At 44.7% G+C, this 17,008-nt stretch overlaps 2 protein-coding genes across 2 annotated transcripts in view; one reads left to right on the forward strand and one right to left on the reverse strand.

Moving 5' to 3' along the window:
- The first annotated feature begins 12,799 nt into the window (after nt 1-12,799).
- LOC123054654 (IMPACT family member in pol 5'region) lies at nt 12,800-15,422 on the forward strand. Its single transcript, XM_044478462.1, has 6 exons — nt 12,800-13,101; nt 13,597-13,638; nt 13,727-13,842; nt 14,030-14,135; nt 14,242-14,295; nt 14,694-15,422. Exons 1-6 carry the CDS (start codon nt 12,832-12,834, stop codon nt 14,847-14,849), a joined length of 744 nt encoding a protein of 247 aa, XP_044334397.1. The 5' UTR covers nt 12,800-12,831; the 3' UTR covers nt 14,850-15,422.
- Nucleotides 15,423-16,035: 613 nt separating this feature from the next.
- Nucleotides 16,036-17,008, reverse strand: part of LOC123055962 (vegetative cell wall protein gp1-like) — a 1,593-nt gene continuing 620 nt past the window's right edge. Inside the window, exon 2 of the mRNA XM_044479754.1 lies at nt 16,036-16,386. Within this exon, the coding sequence (XP_044335689.1) occupies nt 16,036-16,386 (351 nt within the window). The remainder of the gene's footprint in view (nt 16,387-17,008) is intronic.

Raw genomic sequence — 17,008 nt, forward strand, 5'->3', positions numbered from 1 at the left:
TCCGGGTTTCAGGCAATAAGAATTGAGCATTTAAAATAGAGTTAATGTTTGTCTCTGTATCTTCTACTGACAAGGACGCAGAGAAGACATTCAACAGTTTCAACAGAATGCATATGATTTGGATAGATAGAGTTTGAGGTAGAAAGCATAGAGAGGTTAGGGTCCAATCACATTCACTTAGTTCAAAAGATTCAAACGAGAAGACATAGCTATAAGTGAATGCTGTAGAGGACAGAACACTAATATATGTATATATCAGAATAAAACCAAATCAACATTGTGAAGATAATCATGAAGTCATGTTGTTAATGAAGACAAACCAAATGCAAAGACATAGCAAATGTAACGCCATGAGAAAAACACTTCAAATAGAAGAATTTGGTGGTGGCGTTACCCATCGTATGGGAAATATTAGACCCAGACATGGCGCACAATTATCGTGGCGCTCCAAAGTCAAATTCCGCGTTAATGTATTCACACTTAGAGTGTAAGTCTTCATTGATTGAAGATATACTTTACTTCGTGTGTTGCACATCTAAGTTATCAACATGCATAAGTGTTAGGATGTGTGCCTGATCACAGGACATTTGAGGATTCCAAGATATTTAGCTCACACCGCAATTTGCAAAACCTTTTCTCATCCAAGGGCTTTGTGAAGATATCTGTCAGTTGCTCTTTAGTGTTGATGTGTATGATATCGATATCTTCCTTCATGACATGATCTCTGAGAAAGTGATGACGAATTTCAATGTGCTTTGTCTTCGAGTGTTGAACTGGGTTGTTGGCAATCTTGATGGCGCTTTCGTTGTCGCAGTAGAGTGGTACTTGTTTCAGATGGATGCCATACTCCTTGAGTGTTTGCTTCATCCATAGAAGCTGAGCGCAGCAAGATCCAATAGCAATGTATTCAGATTCAGCAGTGGAGAGTGATACACAGTTCTGCTTCTTTGAAGACCAACCGACAAGTGATCGTCCCAGAAAGTGACATGTGCCTGATGTTGACTTGCGATCCACCTTGTCACCAGCATAATCAGCATCCGAGAATCCAACTAGATCAAACTCTGAGCCCTTTGGATACCATAATCCTAATGTTGGGGTGTAAGCCAAATATCAAAGAATTCGCTTCACAGCTAAGTGATGCGATTCCTTTGGTGCCGCTTGAAATCGAGCACACATGCAAACACTAAGCATAATATCTGGCCTAGATGCACATAAATAAACTAAAGAACCAATCATGGAGCGGTATACCTTTTGATCGAACTCTTTACCATAGGCGTCAGGACTCGGATGACTCTTGGTTGGCATTGGCGTCGTGTAACCTTTGTAGTCTTGCATTCCAAACTTCTTCAGGCAATCTTTGAGATATTTCTCTTGAGATATGAAGATGACATTGCTTTGTTGACGGATTTGAAGACCAAGGAAGAACTTCAGCTCACCCATCATGGACATCTGATATTGCTCTTGCATCATGTGTCCAAACTCATCACTGTATTTCTGGTTGGTGCTGCCGAAGATAATGTCATCCACATATATTTGGCACACAAACAGTTCACCATCATATGTCTTCGTGAAGAGTGTGGGATCCAGGGAACCAGGTTTGAAGCCTTTGCTCTTCAGGAAGTCTTTGAGTGTATCATACCAAGCGCGAGGGGCTTGTTTGAGGCCATACAGTGCCTTGTTTAGCTTGTACAGCATATCAGGATGTTTTGGATCTTCAAAGCCAGGAGGTTGTGCAACATACACTTCTTCTTCAATCTTGCCGTTGAGAAATGCAATCTTCACATCCATTTGATACAGCAGGATGTTGTGATGGTTTGCATAGGCTAGCAATATGCGAATAGCTTCAAGCCTAGCCACAGGAGCAAATGTTTCATCAAAGTCAATCCCTTCAACTTGAGTGTATCCTTGAGCAACGAGACGAGCCTTGTTTCTGACAACTTGACCATGCTCATCTTGCTTGTTGCGATATATCCATTTTGTGCCTATTATGTTGTGCTTGCGATGGTCAGGACGCTTGACAAGTTCCCAGACATTGTTTAGCTTGAACTGTTGAAGCTCTTCTTGCATAGCTTGAATCCATTCAGGTTCCATGAAGGCTTCAGCAACTTTCTTGGGTTCAGATATTGAGACAAATGCAAAGTGCCCACAGAAATTTGCTAGCTGTGTTGCTCTTGAACGAGTGAGTGGACCAGGCGCATTGATGCTGTCAATTATCTTCTCAATTTGTACTTCATTTGCAACACGAGGATGAACCGGACGAAGATTTTGCTCTTGCTGATCATTGTCGTTGTTAGGAGGATTGTCTTCGGGCTGAGCATTCTCTTCAGGTTGATTAGGTGCAAAAATGATAAGTTCCTCTTCAGGCTGTGCTTCAGAAGGTATGATTTCTCCAGTTCCCATTAGCTTGATGGATTCACTGGGTGGAACTTCATCTAGCACATTTGGCAGGTGCTCTCTTTGCGAGCCATTAGTCTCATCGAACCACACATCCACAGTTTCAACCACTTTATAGTGAAAGAGGTTGAAGACTCTATAGGAGTGCGAATCCTTTCCGTAACCAAGCATAAAACCTTCATGTGCTTTCGGTGCAAATTTTGAAGTGTGATGTGGATCCTTGATCCAACACCTAGCACCAAATACTCGGAAGTAACTGACATTTGGCTTCTTACTAGTGAGGAGTTTATAGGATGTTTTCTTCAGAAGCTTGTGAAGATAAACACGGTTGATGACATGACATGCAGTATCAATAGCTCGAGGCCAGAACTTTCTTGGAGTCTTGTATTCATCAAGCATTGTCCGTGCCATCTCAATGAGCGTTCTGTTCTTGCGCTCCATGATGCCATTCTGCTGAGGTGTGTACGGAGTAGAGAACTCATGAGTGATGCCTAATGTATCCAAGTAAAGGTCGAGGCCGGTGTTCTTGAACTCAGTGCCGTTGTCACTCCTGATATGCTTGATCTTGACGCCATAGTTGTTCATGGCACGGTTGGCGAAGCGTCTGAAGACGTCCCGCACTTCAGTCTTGTAGAGAATTATGTGCACCCACGTGTATCTTGAATAATCATCAACAATGACGAAGCCATAGAGACAAGCAGTAGTAGTGAGAGTAGAGTAGTGGGTAGGGCCAAATAAGTCCATGTGTAGCAGCTCGAAGGGTTGAGATGTCGTCATGATTGTCTTCGAGGGATGCTTGGCCCTAGTCATCTTTCCAGCTTCGCAAGCACCGCACAAGTGATCCTTCTTGAACTTGACACCCTCAATGCCTATGGCATGCTTCTTCTTTGCGAGATTGTGTAAGTTCCTCATGCCAGCATGCCCTAGCCTCCGATGCTAGAGCCAGCACTCTGAAGCTTTTGCTAGAAGACATACGGCAAGTTGTGGTCCTGCTGAGAAATCTACCATGTACAGATCATCTTTCCGGTACCCTTCAAAGACTAGAGACTTGTCAGATTCCATTAGTACAAGGCAACGATATTTTCCAAATATCACAATCATGTTCAAGTCACAAAGCATTGAGACAGACATTAAGTTGAAACCAAGGGATTCAACAAGCATCACTTTGTCCATGTGCTGATCCTTTGAGATTGCAATTCTACCTAGACCCAATACCTTGCTTTTACCAGTGTCAGCAAATGTGATGTGACTCTTGTCAGATGGACGTAAGGTTGAGTCCATGAGAAGACTTCGATCACCAGTCATATGATTAGTGCATCCGCTGTCCATAATCCATTCTGAAGCATGAGGTGTCATACCCTATAGTACAGTTAGGGGGATAGGCTTCACCAAGAGTATTGTGAAGCATAAACATTTGACGGGCAAGAGGATTATCAAAGCTCAGATCAAGATTAGGACTGATAGGATGATTGGCAAACGATTCAGGAACAAAATACATAGTGAGACCATTTGGGCATTTGATCTTGCGCCCTACAAGATGTTTTAGGTCCCCAGCAATAGCATCAGACGCCTTTGATTTCCGGCTGGAGACCTTTTCCTGCAAAAGAAAGTTAATTCTTCTTAACCACCCACATCTTCAGGGGTGGCTTAGAAGCAATGAGTCTAAGTGCAGCATCTGAGAACTTCGGCTTTGGAGCCCTAGCAAATAGCCTTGCAGGAGATGAATGATACTCATATGAATAAGCAGAAAAGTTCTTAGTTTTATGAACATAGCGGTTTGAAGAAACACGCTCATATTCATAAGTCTGAGTATGATTTCCCTGCAAAACATTGGCGTTAGGGTGACTCGGGTGAGTCCTCTGTCTGTATGAAGCCTTTGGACCATATGAAGCCTTTGGTCTGGGATTTGTCTTCTTCCCAGGTGGTGTCATGATGACATTCACAGGAAGATTCTCAAGACAACTTTTGGGAACCCAGATCTTCTTCATGGGTGGCCCATTCCTGCAGTTAGTACCAATATATCTGGCAAACACTTCACCATTCTGATTATTAAACAGTTTATAGTTTGCATCAAAGGATTCATCAATGATAATAGGGTTAGCACAAGTGAAGCCAGATAAGGTGGATGGATCCGCTGAAGGTTCCTTTGCAGCAACCCATGTGGTTTTGGGGTACTGCTCAGGCTTCCAGTAGGAGCCATCAACATTCATTTTCCTCTCGAACCCAACACCCTCTTTCCTAGGGTTTCGGTTCAGAATCTGCTTTTTGAGGACATCACACAGTGTCTGATGCCCTTTGAGACTTTTGTACATCCCTGTTTCGAGCAATGTCTTCAACCTAGCATTTTCATCAGCAATAGTAGTGGTATCCTCAGCAGAGGGGTTAGTTACCACATCAGCAGTTGAAGATATTGCAACAGTAGCAGCAGTAGAACATTCAACAACAGAAGTAGCGTTATCACGCTCAAGGCATTTTAGACATGGTGGTTCAAATCCTTCCTAAGCGGAACTGATCTGTTGAGCGCGAAGTGACTCATTCTCTTTTTGAAGATCTTCATGAGCCGCTCTCAATTTCTCAAGCTCTTGCTTCCTTTGAAGATAATCATAGGAGAGCTTTTCATGAGTGGTTGAGAGCGTTTCATGACGACTTTCAAGTTCCTGGTACTTAACATGAAGATTTTTTATGTCTTCAATTAAGGACTGAGAACGGGTCATTCCAGCGTCCAACAGGTCATCGCTTTTGTCTAGCAGTTTTTGAGTATGTTCCATAGCTTTCTGTTGTTCAGTTGCAATTTTAGCAAGTGTTTTGTAGCTGGGTTTGGATTCACAATCAGAGTCATCTTCACTTGATGTTTGAAAGTAAGCATCGCGTGATTTTACCTTGGCACCACGTGCCATGAAGCAGTAGGTGGGAGCAGAGTCGTCCTTGTCATTAGCTTCAGCGTTGTTGACGGGGCCATTGTCTTCAGTGTTGAAGATGGACTTGGCAATGTACGCTGTAGCTAGAGCCAGACTTGCAACGCCAGGGTCGGACTCCTCCTCAGACTCCACCTCCGCCTCCTCAGAAGTAGACTCCTCCTCTGAATCCATCTCCTTGCCAACAAAAGCACGAGCCTTGCCAGATGAGCTCTTCTTATGAGATGAAGACTTGGATGAGGACTTGGAAGAAGACTTTGATGATTTCTTCTTCTTCTTGTCATCAGAATCATATTCCTTGCTCTTCTTCTTGTTGTTGTTCTCATTGTCCCACTGTGGACACTCAGAAATGTAGTGTCCAGGTTTCTTGCACTTGTGACATGTTCTCTTCTGGTAGTCATGAGTGGAAGCTTCATCATTTCTTGAGCTGGATCGTGAAGACTTTCTGAAGCCCTTCTTCTTAGTTAACTTCTGGAACTTCTTCACAAGCATAGCAAGTTCCTTTCCAATGTCTTCAGGATCATCAGAACTGCAGTCAGATTCTTCTTCAGATGAGGAAACAACTTTTGCCTTCAAAGCACGAGTTCGGCCGTAGTTGGGACCATAGATATCTCTTTTCTCAGATAGCTAGAAGTCATGTGTGTTGAGCCTCTCAAGTATATCAGACGGATCGAGTGTCTTGAAGTCAGGGCGTTCTTGTATCATCAGGGCAAGGGTGTCGAACGAGCTGTCAAGTGATCTCAGTAGTGTCTTGACGATTTCATGCTTGGTGATCTCAGTGGTGCCGAGAGCACGAAGCTCATTTGTGATGTTAGTGAGGCGATCAAACGTGAGCTGGACATTCTCATTGTCGTTTCTCTTGAAGCGGTTGAAGAGGTTGTGAAGAACACTGATCCTTTGATCTCTCTGGGTTGAGACGCCTTCGTTGACCTTGGAGAGCCAGTCCCAGACTAGCTTTGACGTTTCCAGAGCACTCACACGGCCATACTGTCCTTTGGTCAGATGACCACAGATGATGTTCTTGGCAGTAGAATCTAGTTGAATGAACTTCTTGACATCAGCAGGGGTGACACCTTCACCAGTCTTGGGAACGCCATTCTTGACGACATACTAGAGGTCGACATCAATGGCTTCAAGATTGGGCAAGCAACGGAGACTTTGATTATCCCTGCAGTCAACATAGCTAAAACTCCAGGTGGTTAAACCGAATCACACAGAACAAGGGAGTACCTTGCTCTGATACCAATTGAAAGTGCTAGTTATCGACTAGAGGGGGGTGAATAGGCGATTTTTATGAATGTCTTCAAAACATGAGAGTTTCGAAGACAAACAATAGAAATGAACCTATTGATATGCATCGGAAGGTAGACTACACTAAGCAAGCCATAGTCAAGTATGCAATGAAGTGAAAGCACGAAGACTAATAGCAGCTAGGTAGTAAAGATCAGGATGGAAGATAGTATGAAGCCAAACAATGATAGTAGTCACACAGTGAAGTCAAACAGGTAGTGTAAGCAGGCAATGACTTCACGAAGACAAACTGTAAGTAAAGACAAGGAGAGGATAGAACCAGTCACTTGTAGAGGACACAGGATTTGTTGGACCAGTTCCAGTTGCTGTGACAACTGTACGTCTAGTTAGGGAGGCTGAGATTCAACTCGGAAGACCACGTCTTCACCTTATTCCCCTTGAGCTAAGGACACCCAGTCCTCGCCCAATCACTCTGGTAAGTCTTCAAGGTAGACTTCCCAACCTTCACAGACTTCGTTCACCGGCGATCCATAATGATTATTGGATGCTCAGAACGCGACGCCTAACCGGCTGGAGGATTCACAGTCCTCAAGTGTAACAAGTCTTCAGGTCACGCGGACAGAAAGACTTCAGTGATGCCGAGCACTCTTTGGCTCTGGGTGTTTGGGCTTTGTCCTCGCAAGGATTTCTCTCTCTCAAAAGCTTCGGAGGTGGGTTGCTCTCAAACGACAAAAGCCGTGCACTAACTCTGAGCAGCCACCAATTTATGGTGTAGGGGGTGGGCTATTTATAGCCACTAGGCAACCCGACCTGATTTGTCCGAAATGACCCTGGGTCACTAAGGAACTGACACGTGTTCCAACGGTTAGATTTCAAACACACGTGGCAGCTTGACTTGGGCTACAAGTAAAGCTGACTCATCCAACTCTGGATAAGATTTGCTCGCATTGTCTTCGCTCAAAGACATAGGATTTAGTTGAGCATCACTTCAGTCACTCTGACTTTGTTCACTGGGACCCCCACTTAACAGTACGGTGGTTCCTACGACTCAACAAAGAAGAAAAGGAAACAACGAAACAACTAAGTCTTCACGCTCCATAGTCTTCACGCAATGCCTTCTCTTGTCATAGTCTTCAATGTGAATATCTTCACATACCACCACTATCTTCAATGTCTTCATAGATTTTTAGGGGTCATCTCCGGTAGGTAAACCGAATCAATGAGGGACTACTACCTGTGTTATCCTGCAATTCTCACAAACACATTAGTCCCTCAATCAGGTTTGTCGTCAATACTCCAAAACCAACTAGGGGTGGCACTAGAAGCACTTACAGCAAGAACTGATTCCTTTGTGCTTTTCTCCCGCAATAAAGGATCTTCCCCACCTGGGTTCTCCTCTGACGGGCCTTTATCCCGCGGCGCATGTTGCTGTTGCTGCCGAGCATTAAAATGCCAACTCTAATTTGGGTTGTAAGGTTCCTGACCTCTTCCTCTGCCTCCTGTCCCTTGTCTCCCCCCTCCTCGCTGCGGTGTATAGCTTCCCCTTCCCGCGGGTTTGAGACGGACGTTGTCAGCAAAAAGGAAATCCCCCCACTGAAAGGTAGTCTCATCATGCTCCCCATCTCCACATTCCTCATGCCAATGACCAAACTCACCACAGTTAAAACAGAAGGTTGGAAGCTTCTCGTATTTCACTTGATACTTTATGCTTTCTTCTCCCTTCTTGGTAGTAACAAAACGCTTGATCTTGGCATTGATATCTATCTTCACGTTAACTCTCACAAATTCTTCGAAGAAACCTGCTGGTAGCTTCAGTTGCACCTCCTCCACCTCACCAATCCTCGATGCCAGACCTTTTACAGCCGGCTCAATCAAGAATTTGTCCGGAAACAGTGAATTTGTGCCCAGACAGAGAGCTTGTCTAGCTCGAAAGTGTCAGGGTTTTTGAACCCATCATATTCCTCCATGATCACTGCCTGCTCCCTGAATAGCCACGGCCCCTCCAACATTGCCTTGTTCCAATCGCCTAGACACCCAAACTGCGTCGTGAACAAATTGGCCTTTATCTTCCTCCATACCACCTGTTTCGCAGGATTCCATGCCGCACGCATGTCATTGTACAGCGCATTAGGGCAAAAAGTCTTTGGTGTGTGGACTTGGGCAATCGCCAACCACTTCGCCGGTTCCACCATGTCCGGCAACTCCTCTTCCCAGATGAACTCCTCCTCTTCCTCCTCCTGCAGTGTTAACCGGGCCAGCAACTCTTCCGCAGACTCCTTCCCCTGTCTTCCCTATGAGCTATTGTTCTCCGCCATCGCCGAGAGATCCGATCTCGCCGCCCGTCGTTCCTCACCAGAAACCCAAAGACCAAGGCCGGGCAGGGTCACCAGGACCCCCCCTGAATCAGCCCGAGTCCCTGGAGGTCGGAGATGGATCGACAAAACGGGTGGCCAGCGGTAGATTCCGGCGGTGGCCGCCGGAAGATGTCAAAACCCTAGGTCTATCGCCTAGGGAAAAAAACCTGCCCCTCTTACCGACGTTGGGTGGCAATGTACCACTTTGCTTAGTTCTCGCCGTTGATCTTTGATGCAACGCGCAGGCCTTACTTACACCGCTTCAGGCCCATATGATGATGCAAGTAGAAGAACTGGCGGAGGACCCCAGTGGGCAAGGGCTGGCGGCCGCCATACCTTGAATCGGTACAAATTTTCCTGTATACCTACGGTGCTACGCTACTAGCTAGGGAGAGTCAGAGTCATCGCTGAAAAAATCACTAGCACGTTGGCCCACTATGCTGGTTGTCATTCCCTAAGGGTGTGTTTGGTTTGAAGAACCAACTTTCATGGAATGGAATGATTCCATTCCAGAGGAACGGGTCGGTTCCGTTCTTGTGTTTGGTACGAGCAAAAAAGTGGAATGGGTTGGTTCCATTCCAGTGTTTGGTTGGGAAGCATGGAATGAAAAATGGAATAGCAAAAATTCAAAATTTCAGCAGCACTTCATTTGTATTTTTGAAGAAAAACAACACAACAATATATATACATATATATATATATATTGACATATAACACAATACATATAACACAATTTTCAGCAACAATATCATAAGGTAGCAATCAGGTAGCAAGTTCATTTGCCACATACAAAAGCAATCAGCAGAAAGGGAGGGAGGAAGAGAACCGGTGGCGCACCTGAGTGGGAGGAGGAGGAGCTCGAGCGGCGCACAGGAGAGGAGCAGTGGTAGGGTTGCGGGAGAGGAGAGGGCTCGTTCCGTGTGATTCCATGGATTTGGAGGTCTCAGCGCATTCCGCATCTTAGCCCAATATTCGCTTATTGGGAACAAGTGTGTTCTGTTCCGGTTGGTCTACCAAACGCTGAAATGAGGCCTAGTAACGGGTTAGACCCATGAAATTCCGGCCCATGACTGCAACCAAACACACCCTAAGTCCAAAGCTGGACTGGATAATGGGCCATGCCCCACGACAGACACAGTTGGGCCAAGTCGCTATCGAGCCAGCGCCAGCACTTTTGTACACGACCCACACCGCGCAGTTACGTCCAGCTCCCCTATACAACCATAATGTTCCTTTGCTAAAAAAACCATATTGTTTCTTAAAAAAACTCCCTCATACTGAGACCCACACCACAATCAACACAATTGCCTACGGTGACTTCATAAATTTCAAGATGATACGCCGGCTCAGTCTTTCGGAGGTGCTCATAGGGGTCGCGTGTGTGTGTGCGTTCATAGAGGTGAGTGTATGCGCGTGTATATGAGCGCTTCCATCTGGACTGTGTTCAAAAAAATATCAACACAGCGTAGCAATCGCAGCTCGCTAGCTAGAACGGCGGCCGCGGCTGGCCAGCCAGGATGAGATGGGTGGTCGTGGCTGTGGTCGTCGAGCAAGCAGGCGGTTGGCCGGTGCCGTGCAGAGCGCATGGAGTGGTGGCTTAGGCCATAGTGCAGGGCGCATCGAGCATCGAGGAAGGATAAGGGATTAGCAAAGCGAAAGAAAAGGGGGAGATGTAATTTTCTCTAGATTTTAGTGACATTTTTTAATAACTTGCAATATGCAATTGTAGTAATTTTAGTGACAATTTAAAATGTGAACTGTAGATTTAACAAGATATTTTGAAGTACTTGGTATTTACACTAGCTCAAACCCAAGCACCCGCAAAAGTGTCCTTCACGATGTATTATGATTTTGCATAAAGAAAAGTTCTTTAGAGTTCGTCCCACCTTAATTTTTTTTGGTCCTCCGCCTCAAGCAACGACTTTGAAAAATATATGCAGATTGAGTATCCAATTAACTAGTCCTCCAAACCAACTAAACCAAAGAAGGAAGGTTGAAATGCCAATGGACATCTGTCCATTCTCTAATCCGGGTGTGTCATCGGGTGACCGTCGATATCAAAGGTACGGATGAGCTCCTAAATTGTCAGGTCAGGGTTAAAACACCCCGATCACTTTACGAGTTACGGCAAGGCAGCTTAACCAGGTTCAGGCCACTAGCTTCAGTTTAGTCCCCCTTGTCCTGATGTGTGTTTCTTTGCCCGTGTATCGAGAGGGAAAAGGTCTCGCTGCTTACAACCGGTGGAGTGAGCTCCTTATGTGTTCTAGTTCTCTCCTTTTTTTTCGTAGCTCGTCATCCCTTTTATATCCTAGGAGGAAGAGAGTTGATTTCCTTCCGTACCGAGTGGGGAAGGGGGCGTGCTAAGGCATGGCGTGCCTAACCCCTGTTGATGACGCCACGGTACACTTCTGACCGCGCGCACGTGGCTTGTCGAGGTCGGGTACAGTTGAACTAGTCCTTGCGTATGGGCAAGGCTCAAAGGGGATGTGCATGTCTCATGGGGGGGGGGGTAAGGCCAGGCGCCATAGAGACACGACGCCACGTCCAGCCAAGTGCCACGACCCTCTTCCCAAGTCGGGTCCACTGGTAGGGAAAATGTCCTTGGGAGACCTGAGGTCTCTTTCAAGTTCCCGGCCGACCACGCGCTTGGGGGGGCACTATATCCTCTTATTTGATGAATACCCAAGCCTCCTCGTTCGGACGGGACGTCGCAACAAACTTTCTTCATGGTGGGGGGGGCTGGCCCCTGAGCCACTGAATTGATCTCCGCTCGGACGACTCTGATGAACCTAAGAGTCGTTGTTTGAATTCCTATAACACTGCTATTTACTTTTTCTTTTGTCGGCTATAAGAGACATGAATTGGAGCTTGAGCTCAACTACTATTGTATTTGGGCTACCCCTAGCTGCCGTGTTCCGGTAAGCCATCTATATGCATCTTAGATGAAGCAGTAGCTAATTCTCCTCCAAAGTCCATACTTTTATGATTGAAATGCATTTTTTATTTAATAGCATTGTAAGTTTAGTTAAACTCCAAACTTGTAGATAATCGGACGGAGTGTTGAATGGTGGCACAGTACTTCATAACTCCTTATAATGCTCTTTATAGAAGGTATCCTCCACAACTCTTTGAACTTCTACTTCTCGCGCTCGCAACACATCTGAACTACAACATGTAGTTCTTGATCCACATGCCCTTGCTAGGCAAATCAAGGAAATTTTACTTCAAGCCCAAGCAAGAATGAAACACTATGCTAATAAGAAAAGGAAGGAAAGAGAATTTCAACCAGAAGACATGCTTACATCAGCCGCAACCCTACAAACATGAGTATTCACCACCACGTGGAAATTCACTCTAGATTTTACGAACCCATCTGTGTCCTTGAACGCGTGGCCATCTATCCGCATCTTAGATGAAACCCTAGCTAATTCCCCTTCAAAGTGCTTTTTTCTGATTGAAATGCATATTCAGTAGCATTGTAATTTCAGCTAAACTCCGAACTTGTAGATAATCGGACATAGTGTTGAATGGTGGCACAATACTTCATTTCACACAGCATGTAGTTCCTGATTATCTACACAAGCCCAAGCAAGCATGGCAAATGCTTTGACGTGTTCTGTTTTTTTGCCATGCTTCCTAAAAGAAATTGTCATCCTCGCGAAAGCATAATTTTCCATCAAAAGTGTTTGATTTGTCATGCTAAAAAATCTGATGTTTGATTTGTAGCGAAATCCTTTTACATCGATCTTGTCTTCTTGAAATAAAAGGTCTATAAGCTGCTTCGTACGAGCGTGTGGCCGGCCCAGTTAGTACTGTGTGGGCTCCCGGGCCACACCTTGCTGGCCCATGAGCGTAACAACGTGGGCGACGATTCCATACCACCCACGGTTTTCCACTCGCCCACGGCGCCGGGCGACATGGCGGCCGTGCGCCTATCCCCACGCCTCCGCTCGATTCCCCTCCTGCTCCCCGGACTCGACCCCGCAGCCGCAGTCCACCGTAGCAGCTCGGCCACCGCCGCCGCGCGGGCCATGTCCTCCTCCTCCTCCTCCGCGTCCTCACCCCCCACCCCCTACACGACGCTCGTGGGCCGCGTCCGCTGCGAGCGCGAGATCAAGCGCAGCAAGTTCATAGCAGTCGCCGCCTCCGTCCCCGACGAGCGCGCCGCCATGTCCTTCCTCAACGAGGTGCTCCTCCTTCCCACTCGATTCGTTTTCTAGTGAGGTCTTGACCCCTAATCTCCAGTTGCAGCAGGCTCATGTAGTCCTGAATCCTGATTGCAGGTTGGAGCAATCCAGTTAGTTTTCTATAATGATGCGTACCCAATCGAATGTCTCTATCAAGAGAACTCGTCAGTTTAGCTAGTAAATAATAATGTCCTGCTCACGTGAACCAGTCGTTAATTCAGTTCTTATGCTCTACAAGGTTATTCTTGTCATGCTGATTAATTGCTGAAGGGTTCATTCGCGATCTATTGCTTCCAATGGTATAGTTTTTTGGCTAGGATTTATAAGCATTCCGCCTGATATGTTGCTTCTTATGTGTGCGGGCTTAGCCTTGCAGTTGTATACACATTAGTGCATTTGCATTTGGACCATACTAGCAAACTTATGACTTGTCCATCCTGAAACCAAAACTTCTGTGTACTCTGTTGACTAGATCTACACTGTTTTGTGCTATAGGTCAAGGATCCTCGTGCCACCCATAATTGCTGGGCTTACAAGGTTTGTGGTTTTATATAAAGCCTTCTACTGATATGCCATGCCTATGATTGTTGATGGTGAGTTGATCTTTGCATTCATGTGTGCTTAGGTGGGAGAACAGTTCCGTTATAACGATGACGGAGAACCTTCAAGCACGGCTGGAAAGCCAATATACTCTGCCATCATTTCGTCTGGCATAGATATGGTCATGGTGGTTGTAATAAGGTAGCCATTTGTCAAGTAATAATTTTACCAGTTTGTTGGTATTTAACTTTGTATAAGTTAAGTTAGCTATAGAAATGAAATTGTAGATAAGTGATGTTAACATATATGTCACTACATCTTTTTACGAGACACATAGTTCATGTGATTACTTCTTTATGCTAATTTCCTCCTTTAAACATTGCTAAAGATATTTTGGAGGCATAAAACTGGGAACGGGCGGGCTGGTGAGAGCTTATGGTGGGGTTGCTTCTGAGTGCCTTAAAGATGCTCCTACTTGTCTTGTGAAACCCAAGGTGATCAAACTCAATTATGTTCCATCTGCTCTTTCCTGATTCATGCAATTATGTGAAGAAGCAGAAATTGTGTGTAATTCTCACTTGGTAGGTATGTCCATTTCAGGCTCGTGTGGGCATGGAAGTGCCATTTGACCTCTTGGGAACAGTATACAATCAGGTATAGTCAGCATATACAAAATAGTTGTACTGGAGACACTGGCACTTATTTTTAGATGATTAATTAAATCATATAAAATACAGAATTGCCATTATAAACATTTGTGGGTATATCATGTTGCGTTTATGGTGTGTCTGCTGACTAGACACAATTGTGTTGAAAAACCTAAGTATGGTCATCTAGTTTGAATACTTGCGTGCAACAAAGTGAAAAAGAAATCACAGTGCATCAAACTGTTCTGCTGTATGTTCTATTGATTTATAGCTTAATGTGACCAGTAAGTTAATTCCAAGCAATATTTGTGTGTCTTCTGGAGGTTATTCATGTACTTGTAACATTTTTTGGTGAGTCGTTATGATTTGCTGAAGCCTAAGCATGACCATTGAATCTTTGAACAGCTGCAGCATTTCCATGCCGAAGATATTAAACAGGACTATGACACTGGCAAAGATGGTACAGTTGTCGTCATGTTCAAAGTAGAATATGAAAAAATCGAGAGTCTTGGAAATGCAGTGAATTCAGCTTGCAGCAGGAAAATTGAATTATTACAATAAGCAGAGGGGACAAGCCTGATTTTTCAGTTTCAATGTTTAACTAGCAGCTAGTACAGCTTCAGTTTGTTGAGTGTAAGTATTTGTACGATCTAATCCCACCATGTTTTCTTCGGCTCAATGGCATAATGGAAATTAGTTCACATGGGCTTAAAGCAATCTGTTGACCTTTCCAAAAAATATGCCATATGTACTTCCAAGCCTTTAGTTCTGCTTTGTTTTATACTCGGCTCAATGGCATGTAGGCACCAGAAGCATTTACTCCATAGTCTCACTGTAATCTCAACTCATACTGGAGTGCCTTTGATAAACCCTACATCCACCTCCATGGAGGTGACTGTTCACTCCCAACAGTATAGATATATTAGCTTCAGTTCACATGCTGTATCTTTTTTAAGTTACAATCAATGGAACTTAGTGTTCTGCATTTTTTAATTTTGTTATCGCGTGTTAGTGCTGTCTTATGCTATGAAAATTTCTGATGATAATATATCCATGTTCATTATCACCATGTTAACATCAAATTGTCATCTCTTGCTTCAATGCGACAGTTTGATGGATAAATCTTCTCTTGCATCTATTGCTCAATGTTTGTTTTCCTTTCCTTTTTCTGTTCTCATTATTTGGAAGTCCAGGAGTATCTTGTTGCATGTCTGGTGTTTATTATTTCTCCTACGAGTCCGAGATAGCCATGGAATTTGTCCAGAAACACCAAAGCTTACATCTAGCTAATTCTTGCCATATAGCATGTCCTGGTAAATTACCACGCCGTGCCTGCTTCTTGCTGGTGTTTATTTTCCTAATGCCATGCTGTCTTTGTTTAATTTTGTTGAAAGGAAAATGATATCTTTCCATTCTGTCAAACAAAAGTTGAGCATGGTAGGTGGTATCATTTTTTCTGTCAAACAAGATAAACGTCTTGTAGATGTTACCATTCTTTTCTGTTGACAGTTGACACCATGCTACCATTCAAAATAGGAATTCACGATTCTTATCCTTTGCAGCAACTTAAACAAACCAAGTGATGCTTTATTAACCAACAGGACAGTACAAAAACTTATCTGCGTTTACAATCAACACCAAACGCAAGCCAGTAAAACATCCAACAGAACAAACATTTCAAACACACTGATAATAACTATGTGTACGAATCAAACCCCTGACTAGCAGTCTCATGCTATGAAGACCTTCACGGGCTGGTGGTTTGTGGAGGTGGGGACATGAATGGAATAGGTGGCATCTGGAACCCAGGAATGGTAGGGATGGTTGTTGGTGTTGTAATCGGAATGGATGGAATGGTAATTGGAACTGAGGGCATTGGTGGCATGGTAACAGGCAAAGTAGGAATGGTCGGCATGGTGGTTGGGATCGCCGGGATCGGAAGAGATGGAACTGTGCCAGGGGCGGTTGGTGCCATGGCGACCTTCGGGATAGGAATGAACGGTATTGGCGGCATTGTCAGTTTCGGAACTGCAGGAATGGAAGGTATTGGAGGCAATGTTGTTGGAACTGCCGCAATGGTTGATCTGAAGTCCTTGTTCTGGTTGTTCACCACCCAATGTACTTTGGAGATTCAGATCAGGGAGTTGGGAACTTCTTCGCTTAGCAGTTTGGGTTGATGAACTTTTGATGACCAAGATTGTACGCATAGTGAGTTTCGTCGTGGGTGGGAATCTTTTTCTCTCGATGAAAGTGGCATGGCTACCAATTTCTTGTGCATGAATGAAACTGATAAACACGGTCAGGTTTCAGGTTTCGTCCTGCCAGAAAAAATTCAGCTGGGCATCCACCATGCCACACTCCAAGCATCTCTGCAGCCTGGTCACTTTAGGCCTATACTTTATTATAAATGCCGAAATGAGACAGTCTGCAGCATGAGACCAAAAAGACTACAAAACGGAAAAACAGTGGGGATACCGAGCAAGAAACGTGAACTACTGCAAGGACATTCTTGAATAGTCATTAGAGCTATGCACAATAGTCAATAACAAAAAATAAGAGTCAGATGCTCTTCATAAGCATCAGGGGCCTGTTCTGAAGTCCTCCGGACTCTCCCAACTTCAAAAATTCAGTTTCTCAACTTAGCTTCTAGCTCCACACAGCGATCCACGTCCGTTCTGCACTGAAAACAACTTCTTCAGCCCCACCTTAGGCTTCGAATA

The sequence above is a fragment of the Triticum aestivum genome, chromosome 2D (assembly GCF_018294505.1).
Source record: "Triticum aestivum cultivar Chinese Spring chromosome 2D, IWGSC CS RefSeq v2.1, whole genome shotgun sequence".
Lineage (NCBI taxonomy): Eukaryota > Viridiplantae > Streptophyta > Magnoliopsida > Poales > Poaceae > Triticum > Triticum aestivum.